Here is a 10,045-nt window from a genome sequence, read left to right as displayed (position 1 = left end):
TTTCAAAAATAACATTTAATATATTTTGTTTCTTTTTTTTGAGACGAGCTCTTGCTCTGTCATCCAGGCTGGAGTGCAGTGGCATGATCTTACCTTACTACAGCCTTAACCTACTGGGTGCAAGCAATCTTTCCACCTCAGCCTCCCAAGTAGCTGGGACTACAGGTGTATATGCTGACACATCTGGCTTATTTTTGTATTTTTTCTAGAGATGGGGTTTTGCCATGTTGCCCAGGCTGGTGTTGAACTCCTGGGCTCAAGCGACCTTCCCACCTTGACCTCCTGGGATTACAGGCAGTATTTCATTTCTTTTTATGCCCAAATAATATTCTGTTGTACAGATCTACTATGTTTTATTTATCAATTCATAGTGATACATTTGAGTTTTGTTTCTGCTTTTTGGCTACTGTACACATTTGTGTACACATAAGGTTTTCAGTTCTTGTGGGTATATATCTAGGATTAGAATTGCTGGAGCATATGGTAATTCTCTGTAACATTTTGAGAAACTGCTGGATTGTTTTCCATGTGTATTGCATCAGTTCACATTCCTACCAGCATGTGTGAGGGTTTCGTTTTGTTCACATCCTTGCCAATACTTGTTATTATCTGTCTTTTTGATTATAGTCATCCTAGTGGGTAAGAAGTGGTATCTCATTGTCATTTTGATTTGTATTTCCTTTGTGCATAAAGATGTTGAATGTTTTTCATGTGATTATGGCTCATTTTGTATATAATATGTTGAAGAAACATCTTTTCAGATCCTTTGTCTATTTTAAAATTGGATTATCTTTTTATTATTGAATTATAAGAGTTCTTTTTAGTTAATTAATTTAACACTTTTAGAGACAGGATCTTACTCTGTTGACCAGGTGGGCTTTGAAGTCCTGGGCCCAAGTAATTCTCTGGCATTAGCCTCTTGAGTAGCTAGGATCACATGGGTGTACCACTGTGCCTGACTTATATGAGGTCTTTCTATAGATTCATGTTCCTCATCAGATATATGATTTACAAATATTTTCTTTCATTTCTTCACTTTTAATCTCTTTGTAATGTTTTAGGTCTATCTTTTGTAGACAGTGTATAGGGGATTCGTCATTTAAAATCTAATTATAGGGTCCCTGTCTTTTAGATGGCAAGTTTATTCTCTTTACATTTATTGTAATAACAAGATATGTGGTGGATTTCTGCTGTCTTATTTTATACTTTATATTTTCCTTCTCTTTTCTCCTCTTTCCTCTTTTCCTGGCATCTCTTGGATTGATCAAATTTGCTTTATATCTATATATTTTTTATATCTCCTCTTTTCCCCCTCAACTCATTTGGAAGGCTTATAGTCAATTCTATTCTGTACTCTTAAATTTTTCTGAATAATATGAGGACTTTAGATAGCTTTAGTTCGAACTCACTTCCCTTTCATCTGCCATGTTGCTATTGCCCAGTATTTTAGTTTCAGTTTGTTTTTACTTTCCCAAATTTGTTGTTATGCTTATTTCTAAATCTTTAATCCTTTTTTAGATCTCCTCACATTCTTAACAGTTTGTGTTTGCTTATTTGTTCATTATTGCTTCATTCAAATCCTTCCTAAAGCACACCTTTAATGGTGCTTTCGGCACATTTTTGGGAATGGTAAATTCTCTCACTGTTTGTTAGTTCTTTTACTCTTGAATAGTTATTACAATTCTAGATGGGATAGGGATCTTCCCTCAGCACTTTGAAGATACTCTTCCTTTTTTCTTTGGCATTCATTATGCCAAGAAGGCTACTGAGAAGCTGAGAAGGCTGCTGTTGGTGTAATTGCTGCTCCTGTGTAGGAAATTTCTCATTTCTATCTTTTCTCACATAGAAAAACTGCATTTAAGACATTCTCTTTGTCTTTGGTGATATGTGGCTTCACTACAATGGAGGGTATTTTTGTTTTGTTTTTAGAGTGAAGTTTTTAATTATCTTGTGTGTGACTCACTGTGATTCTTAAAGCTGAATATTTATGTTCTGCATCAATTGTGGGAAAATTCTCATTCGCTCGTTGAATATTTTCTTTGCCCCCATTATGTTTATTTCCTCCTTCTGGAATTCCTATTACTCATTGATTGGTTCATTCATCCAACTAACATATATATATATATATGTATGAAGCCTGCTGAGTATCAGATGCTGTCCCAGGCACTGGGGACACAAGCAGTGAACCAAAACAGCTGAAAGCTTCATTCATGGAGTTTGTATTCCAGTGTAGAATACAGGCAATCAACAATAAACAAAAATATGTGTTGTTCAACCACAGACTCCAAATGCTCTGGGGAAGAAAGCAGAGTACAAGGTTAGCAAAAGATGGGGGCTGACACAGTTTTTATAGCTTGTGCTTCCTTTTTGTTTATTTATCTGCCAGGCTTTTTGAGTAATCCTTGGATCAAGCTTCCATGTATATTTTCTTTGCACAGCTGTTTTTTAAACCATTCCCATTTGTATTATTTTGCATGGCTGTGTCACAAGTTACTGCATACATAGTAGCTTAAAACAGCACTCAGCACGAGCTCACAGTTGTGCGGGGCCGACGCCTGGAGTGGTGTTTTTGGGTGTTCTGCTGAGGATATCACAAGGTTGAGGACATCAAAGTATCGACTAGGTTAAGTTCTCATCTGGAGGCCCTGGGGAAAAGTCCACATCCATGCTCACTCTTTCTTGTTGGCAGAATTCAGTTCCATGAGGCTGGAGGACTGAGGTCCCATTTCCTTGCTGGCTGTCAGCTGGATGCATTTTCGGCCGCATTCCTGCCATGTAGTATGGTCTGTCTTCAAGCCAGCAATGGTGAACAGAAACCCTTCCATGCTTCGAATATCTGACTTCCTTTTCTGTGACTGGCCAGAGAAAAGGGCTCATGTGGTCAGGTTAGGCCTACTCAGGTCCTCTCTCGATTTTAAGCTCACCTGTGCCACAAAACGGAAGCTGCTCTAGGGAGTCCAGTCCATCCTCTTCACTGTCCAGGGGTTTTTGCAGGGCATGGACACCAAGGGCCAGAAGTCTTGGATCACATCTTAGAATTCTGCAATTAAAATGTCAATGATTGTGCATTTCATTTCTTCTATTTTTTTTCTTGAGACGGAGTCTTGCTCTGTCACCCAGGCTAGAGTACAATGGCGTGATCTTGGCTCACTACAGCCTCTGCCTCCCGGGTTCAACCGATTCTCCTGCCTCAGCCTCCCTAGTAGCCAGCATTATAGGCATCCACCACTACACCGGGCTAATTTTTTTTTTTTTTTGAGACGGAGTTTCGCTCTTGTTACCCAGGCTGGAGTGCAATGGCGTGATCTCGGCTCACCGCAACCTCCGCCTCCTGGGTTCAGGCAATTCTCCTGCCTCAGCCTCCTGAGTAGCTGGGATTACAGGCACGCACCACCATGCCCAGCTAATTTTTTGTAGTTTTAGTAGAGACGGGGTTCACCATGTTGGTTAGGCTGGTCTCAAACTCCTGACCTCAAGTGATCTGCCCACATTTCTAAAAATTTTATCTGTTTATTTCTAGTTTTGAGGGAGTCTTATTCTTTCCCTGTGGATTCTCTTCCTTCTTTTTCTTTTTTCTCTGTCTTTGGTCACTCTAGATATATTTATTTTAGAGCAAGCTTTTTCAGTCTGTGGCCCATGGGCCAGATGTGGCCCAGGATGGCTTTGAATGTGGCCCAACACAAATTCGTAAATTTTCTTAAGACATTTTGAGATTTTTTTGGTGATATATATAACCGATGTGTATATATCATATATGATTCTCTCTCTCTCTGTATGTAATATATATGTATTTTAGCTCATCAGCTGTCATTAGTGTTTAGTGTATTTTATGTATGGCCCAAGGCCATTCTTCTTCCAGTGTGGCCCAGGGAACCCAAAAGATTGGACACCCCTGTTTGAGCGTCTCTGACGCTGTCCTATTGCCCCAGGGTGCTGGTCTGCTTCCTGTGTGCCTGCTGGTGGGGGTATCATTGTTTTCTGGGTTTGGATTGGTGCATCCTTGGGCAACTTTTATCTGTAGGAGCCCCGTGTCCTCTGGGGAGTGGGAGTGTCCCCCTCTTTTGCTTCTGGTGGCTCAGGCCAGGAGGCTTCACAGGCAGTCTTGTCCTGGGAGCAGTTTTATGACGCTGTCTCTGCGTAGGGTGGTCCAGTTCAGATACCACCCACATGAGGATGAGGCTTTGGGTATGGGTTCCTGATGGGAGACCTTCTTTTCTTTGATCCCATGGTGGAGACGGGCCTTCTCACTCCCATGGCTGGTGGCAAGAACTTTCCTTCACAGAGACCATGGTATCGGAGGCCGTTGGTATCATGCCAGTTCTCTGCATCTTTTGGGCTTGAGGCCTCACCTGTCCTGCCTGGGTGTCGAGACACAGCCAGTTCTAAGCTCTCCAGGCCTCTTCCTGGTGTCTGATCACCCCAGCCTGGGGCACCGGATGCCGGCTCCTGCCTCTCTAGCTTCAGTTTCCCCTTCCTTCCTGTCACCTGGTGATTTCCTTCTCTTCTTGGGAACTCATCTTCTGTGGGCTTTTTATTTTTCTGGAAACAGGCTTTTGCTCTGTCACTCAGGCTGGAGTGCAGTGGTGGGATCCCAGCTCATGGGAGCTTTGACCTTCTAGGCTCAGCAGTCCTCCCGTCTCAGCCTCCTGAATAGCTGGGACCATAGGCGTGTGCCACCAAGCCCAGCTAATTTGTTGTATTTTTTTGTAGAGATGGGGTCTCACTATGTTGCCCAGGCTGGTCTTGAACTCCTGGTCTCAAGTGATCCTCCCGCCTTGGCCTCCCAAAGTGCTGGGGTTACAGGCTTGAGCCACTGCACCCGGTTGAGGGGAGTTCTTTTTGGTGTCAGCTGTTGGACTCTGCAGAACATGTGAATGGGTAGGGTTCTTCGGTGGAAAACCAGCAGCCCAGAGTCCTCTCTGCTTTCTGGGACCCCGCCCCACACCGTGAACCTTCTTGTCTTGCAGAGGAGGTGCTTCCTGAGAAGGAGAAGATCCTGGACAAGCTGGAGCTGAGCTTAATCCACAGCAGAAGGGATGGTGCTGACCTCAGGCCAGGTCTGGGGCTCTTCTCTGTTCTCTGCCCATGCCCTGTGGTCCCTTGAGGGTGCCCTCTGGACACTGTTCAGCCTCCCACAGTCTCCGAGGCACCGTCCCCTTGGCCCCAGGCCTGATTGGAGCTAGCATCTGGGAGTCTGGACTTGCCAGCCCCTCAGAGCGAATGCCAGGGGACAGGCTCCCCTCCTCTCCCCTGAGCCCTGCTGTGCCCAGCTGCTGAGAGAGAGGAGGCTGGTTATAGAGCCTGGCCTGGGGGATTTGGGACTCAGCCAGAAGCTTTGCATACCTCTAGGCACTGGAATGTTCTGGAACACTTGTCCTCAGATCAGCCCCCTCAGGCAGCTCTGCGTCTTTGAACTTGAGCTGTACTTTCATAACACTCTCCTGCCTTGCTCCTGGGTGGTCCTGATGTGCTGGGGGAGGAGCACTGGGCTTGGAGCAACCTCCCTGCTCAGGACGCAGAGAGGGACCGTTGGCTTGTTAAAAACCCTTCTGCGTGGCGAGCCCCCTGAGGACAAGGAGATGCTCTTTCTACTTGCCTCCTGGGTCCCCAGTGCTTGGCAGAGAGAGGCCCTGGGCACTGCTTTTGGGATGGATGAATGAATGTGATGTATCCCCAGCAGATGACAATAAGGCTGAGGAGAAGGAGCCCATTGAAACACAGCAAAATGGTGACAAAGAGGAAGAGGACGAGGGGAAGAAGGAGGACAAGAAGGGGAAATTCAAGTTCATGTTCAACATTGCGGATGGGGGCTTCACAGGTACTGGGGCTGGGGGTGGGCAGAGAGCTGAGGCTTCCTGACTGTGGATCCCAGGAGTCTAGACCAATGGTAACTTTATACTAGAGTGTGACTGGTTGCTAAAAGTCCATTGTATAACCTTTCTTAGCAACACTGGCTCACTGGACCTCTATGGGTGGAGGCAGGGGCAGGGAGGGAGGGAGCGGCTGTCCAGTCCTGCCCGCGTGTCACAGCCGGGGCACTTCTCATCCTGCTCACCTTGGCTGTTTTCCCAGAGTTACACACGCTGTGGCAGAATGAGGAGCGGGCTGCAGTGTCCTCGGGGAAAATCTACGACATCTGGCACCGGCGCCACGACTACTGGCTGCTGGCGGGCATTGTGACGTATCCTTAGTCAGGCCGGGCTGGGCAGGCACTCACCTGTTCTTCTGTGGACCTTGGGCAGAGCGCTCTCAGGGCTCCAGGGAAGCCTTCCTTGTTCTTCCTCACTCTTCCATGCTCTTCCTCGATTCTGGCAGTGGCTAGGAATCCTTGGCATTGCTGTGTCGCCGCTGTCATCACGGCTTCTTCCCTGTGTGTCTCTGGGTCCACATTTCCCTCTTTTTTTTTTTTTGAGATGGAGGTTTACCCTGTTGCCCAGGCTGGAGTGCAGCGCCTCAATCTCAACTCACTGCAACCTCTGCCTCCCAGGTTCAAGTGATTCTCCTGCCTCAACCTCCTGAGTAGCTTGGATTACAGGTATCTGCCACCACCTCTGGCTAATTTTTGTATTTTTGGTAGAGACGGGGTTTCATCATGTTGGCCAGGCTGGTCTCGAACTCCTGACCTCAAGTGATCCACCCGCCTCGGCCTCCCAAAGTGCTGGGATTACAGGCATGAGCGACTGTGTGCAACCTTTTTCTTTCTTTCTTTCTTTCTTTTTTTTTTTGTGATGGAGTCTCGCTCTGTGGCTCAGGCTGGAATGCAGTGGTGTGATCTCAGCTCACTGCAGCCTCCACCTCCCAGGTTCAAGTGATTCTTCTGCCTCAGCCCCTCGAATAGCTGAGATTGAGGTGTGCACCACCACGCCTGACTAGTTTTTGTAATTTTAGTAGAGACGGGGTTTCGCCATATTGGTCAGGCTGGTCTCAAGCTCCTGGCCTCAGGTGATCCACCTGCCTTGGCCTCCCAAAGTGCTGGGATTACAGGCGTGAGCCACCGTGTCCAGCCCCAAATTTTACTCTTCTTATGAGGATACCAGTCACTGGGTTTGGGGCCCACCCTCATCAGGTATGACCCTTTCTTAACTTGATTACATCTGCAAATACCCTCTTTCCAAAAAAGGTACCCATTCTCAGGTGCTGGGGCAGCACTTAAACATATCACCCAGGTTGTTGGGTAAAGAGTTAACCCTCTGAAGCCCCGGGCTGTGGCTGGTGTGCCCAGGGCACCCGTCAGTGTCTGCTGATGCTGTCGCTGTCCTGTTGTCGATATGCTCATCTAGCAGCCGGGCTTGAGGACTCACCTGAGAGTGTACAGCCAGGATACTGACCCCCGGCTGGCCCCTCCCCCTGCCCAAGTTGCCTCCTCCTGCGGCCCCATCTCTTCTCATGGCCAGGTTTGTCCTTAACAGTGCCCCACCCAGGCACGGCTACGCTCGCTGGCAGGACATCCAGAATGACCCGAGGTACATGATCCTCAACGAGCCCTTCAAGTCTGAGATTCACAAGGGCAACTACCTGGAGATGAAGAACAAGTTCCTGGCCCGCAGGTTCAAGGTTAGTTTTCTGCAGGGCCAGGGGCTACAAGCAGGGGGGAGAGACGGGTGTCAGGAGGGTCCTGGGCAAAGGAATTAGAGAGCAGCCACCCCCGCCACATACCTGGGTCACACTGCCACGAAGCAGTCAGTAAGTCCATCAACTAACAGTGGTGGCTCCTTGCTCTGGCCCCGGCTGGGGAGCGTCTGCTGCCCTGGGTTGATGGGTACAGAGAACCCAGCTTGGTGACCGCTCCAAGAGTTGGCCACCACCAGGCCAGGGTGGGCAGCAGACGGGAGTATGTCCTGTTTCCCTCCTTTCTGCTGGGAGCCTTGGCCTGGTGTGGGTGCTGATGGAGGATGGAGGGTGGCCATTCAGGGGGAGGGGCTGGGCCAACACTGTCCCCTGCCCCCAGCTGCTGGAGCAGGCGCTGGTCATTGAGGAACAGCTCCGGAGGGCTGCCTACCTGAACATGACCCAGGACCCCAACCACCCCGCCATGGCCCTCAATGCCCGCCTGGCTGAAGTAGAGTGCCTTGCCGAGAGCCACCAGCACCTGTCCAAGGAGTCCCTTGCTGGGAACAAGCCTGCCAATGCCGTCCTGCACAAGGGTGAGTGAGCCCTGCCCCCCGCGGTGTGGCCCATGCAGCTTCCTCCTGCCTGGTGAGCGCTCTTGGCTGTAGGTAAGGGGGCTCTGGGGTAGGGGCTGGGGACAGATGTCAGCCCAGAGTATGGTAGACTTCTGGGCCAGTATGGGATGGTCCTGTCATCAGACTCCTCATCTCCCCTGCAGGGAAACTGAGGCTGCTTGCTTCTCCAGCCTGTTTCTCAAGCCTGCTCTGTGCAGGCCCTGGCCCAGACTATCAACACAGAAAACCGCGAAACTGCAAAGGCTTCTGAGTCCTGACAGCATGCCTAAAATGCATTGTGTCTTTTTTTTTTGTTTTTTTGAGATGGAGTTTCACTCTGTCGCCCAGGCTGGAGTGCAGTGACTCAATCTCGGCTCACTGCAACCTCTGCCTCCTGGGTTCAAGCAATTCTCCTGCCTCAGCCTCCCGAGTAGCTGGGACTACAGGCAATGCTGCCACACCCGGCTCATTTGTTGTATTTTAGTAGAGATGGGGTTTCACTGTGTTGGCCAGGCTGGTGGTGAACTCCTGAGCTCAGGCAGTGTGCCCGCCTCAGCCTCCAAAAGCTCTGGGACCACAGGCGTGAGCCACCGCACCCAGCCTCGTTGTGTCTTTAGCCCTGGCAACACCCGTCGGCCTGGAGCCCTCTCACCGGCCCTGTGCGGGAAGGGAGGACTCTGGCTGAGATCTCCGTCAGTTCAGACCTCTGGTGCTTGCTGCACATCTCTGCTGGGTCACGGGGCACACTTCTGCCCTCGGGGGTCCCGGCTGGCTGTGGGAGGGTGGCCCTGTGGCGAGAGTTGCTGGACCCATCCCCATGCCCTGCAGTCCTCTCTGGTGTGCTCCGACCCTCTGCCTAGCTGGGCCTGGGACTGCAGGCCTCCCCGAGGACTCTTGGGAGGGAAGCCCTGTGTCGGCCGGTGTTTCTGGCTTGCTCGTCTACAGCCTGGGGGCCCCTGTCCAGCCCAGAGGGACCCCTAGGAGGAGTTCTTTGGAAGCCCCTGTTGTGTCTCCACTTGGCAGCGCTACTTGGCAGCGCTGCCTGGCAGCCTGGGAGGGCCTGGTGCACAGCACCCCCTGGTGCCCACTTCTGGCCGAGTGCAGTCATACACCCTTGCAAATAAGCCCCAGCTCTCGTGCTGCATCCCTGGCACAGCCCTCCATCCCTCCACTCCTCCATCCCTCCATCATCCCTCCATCCCTCCATCCCTCCACCCCTCCATCCCTTCATCATCCCTCCATTCCTCCATCCCTTCATCCCTCCATCCCTCCATCATCCCTCCATCCCTTTACCTCTCCATTCCTGCACCCCTTCATTCCCCCATCCCTCCATCATCCCCCATCCCTCCATCATCCCCCATCCCTCCATCATCCCTCATCCCTCCATCATCCCTCCATCCCTCCGTCATCCCTCCATTCCTCTGTTATCCCTCCATCATCCCTCCATCCCTCCATCATTCCTCCATCCCTTCCTCATTCTTCCATCCCTCCGTCATCCCCCATCCCTCCATCATCCCTCCATCTCTCCATCATTCCTCATCCCTCCCTCATCCCTCCATCCCTCCCTCATCCCTTCATTCTTCCATCGTCCCTCCATCCCTTTACCTCTCCGTTCCTGCACCCCTTCATTCCTCCACCCCTCCACTCCTCTATCCCCTCCATCATCCCCCATCCCTCCCATCATCCCTCCATCATCGCCATCTCTCCATCATCCCTCCATCATCCCCCATCCCTCCATCATCCCTCATCCCTCCATCATCCCTCCATCCCTCCATCTCTCCATCATCCCTCCATCCCTCCATCATCCCCCATCCTCCATCATCCTCCATCCCTCCATCATACCCCCACCCCTCCACCCCTCCACCCCTCTACCCTTCCACCCC

At 50.3% G+C, this 10,045-nt stretch overlaps 1 protein-coding gene across 4 annotated transcripts in view; it reads left to right on the top strand.

The window, feature by feature from the left end:
* CHD5 (chromodomain helicase DNA binding protein 5) overlaps positions 1-10,045 on the top strand; it is a 74,168-nt gene that overhangs the window by 61,927 nt on the left and 2,196 nt on the right. For 3 of the 4 annotated variants that reach the window (XM_017542707.2, XM_017542705.2, XM_017542709.2), the window contains 5 exons: positions 4,968-5,057; positions 5,678-5,818; positions 6,073-6,181; positions 7,422-7,554; positions 7,949-8,144. In XM_017542707.2, coding sequence (XP_017398196.1) covers positions 4,968-5,057; positions 5,678-5,818; positions 6,073-6,181; positions 7,422-7,554; positions 7,949-8,144 — 669 coding nt within the window. The remainder of the gene's footprint in view (positions 1-4,967; positions 5,058-5,677; positions 5,819-6,072; positions 6,182-7,421; positions 7,555-7,948; positions 8,145-10,045) is intronic. The other variant, XM_017542706.2, reaches the window with a different exon arrangement.

Source organism: Cebus imitator, unplaced genomic scaffold (genome assembly GCF_001604975.1).
Source record: "Cebus imitator isolate Cc_AM_T3 unplaced genomic scaffold, Cebus_imitator-1.0 Scaffold145, whole genome shotgun sequence".
NCBI lineage: Eukaryota > Metazoa > Chordata > Mammalia > Primates > Cebidae > Cebus > Cebus imitator.
Note: the sequence above shows the minus strand (reverse complement) of the source record. Positions and strands in the feature narration are given on the sequence as shown.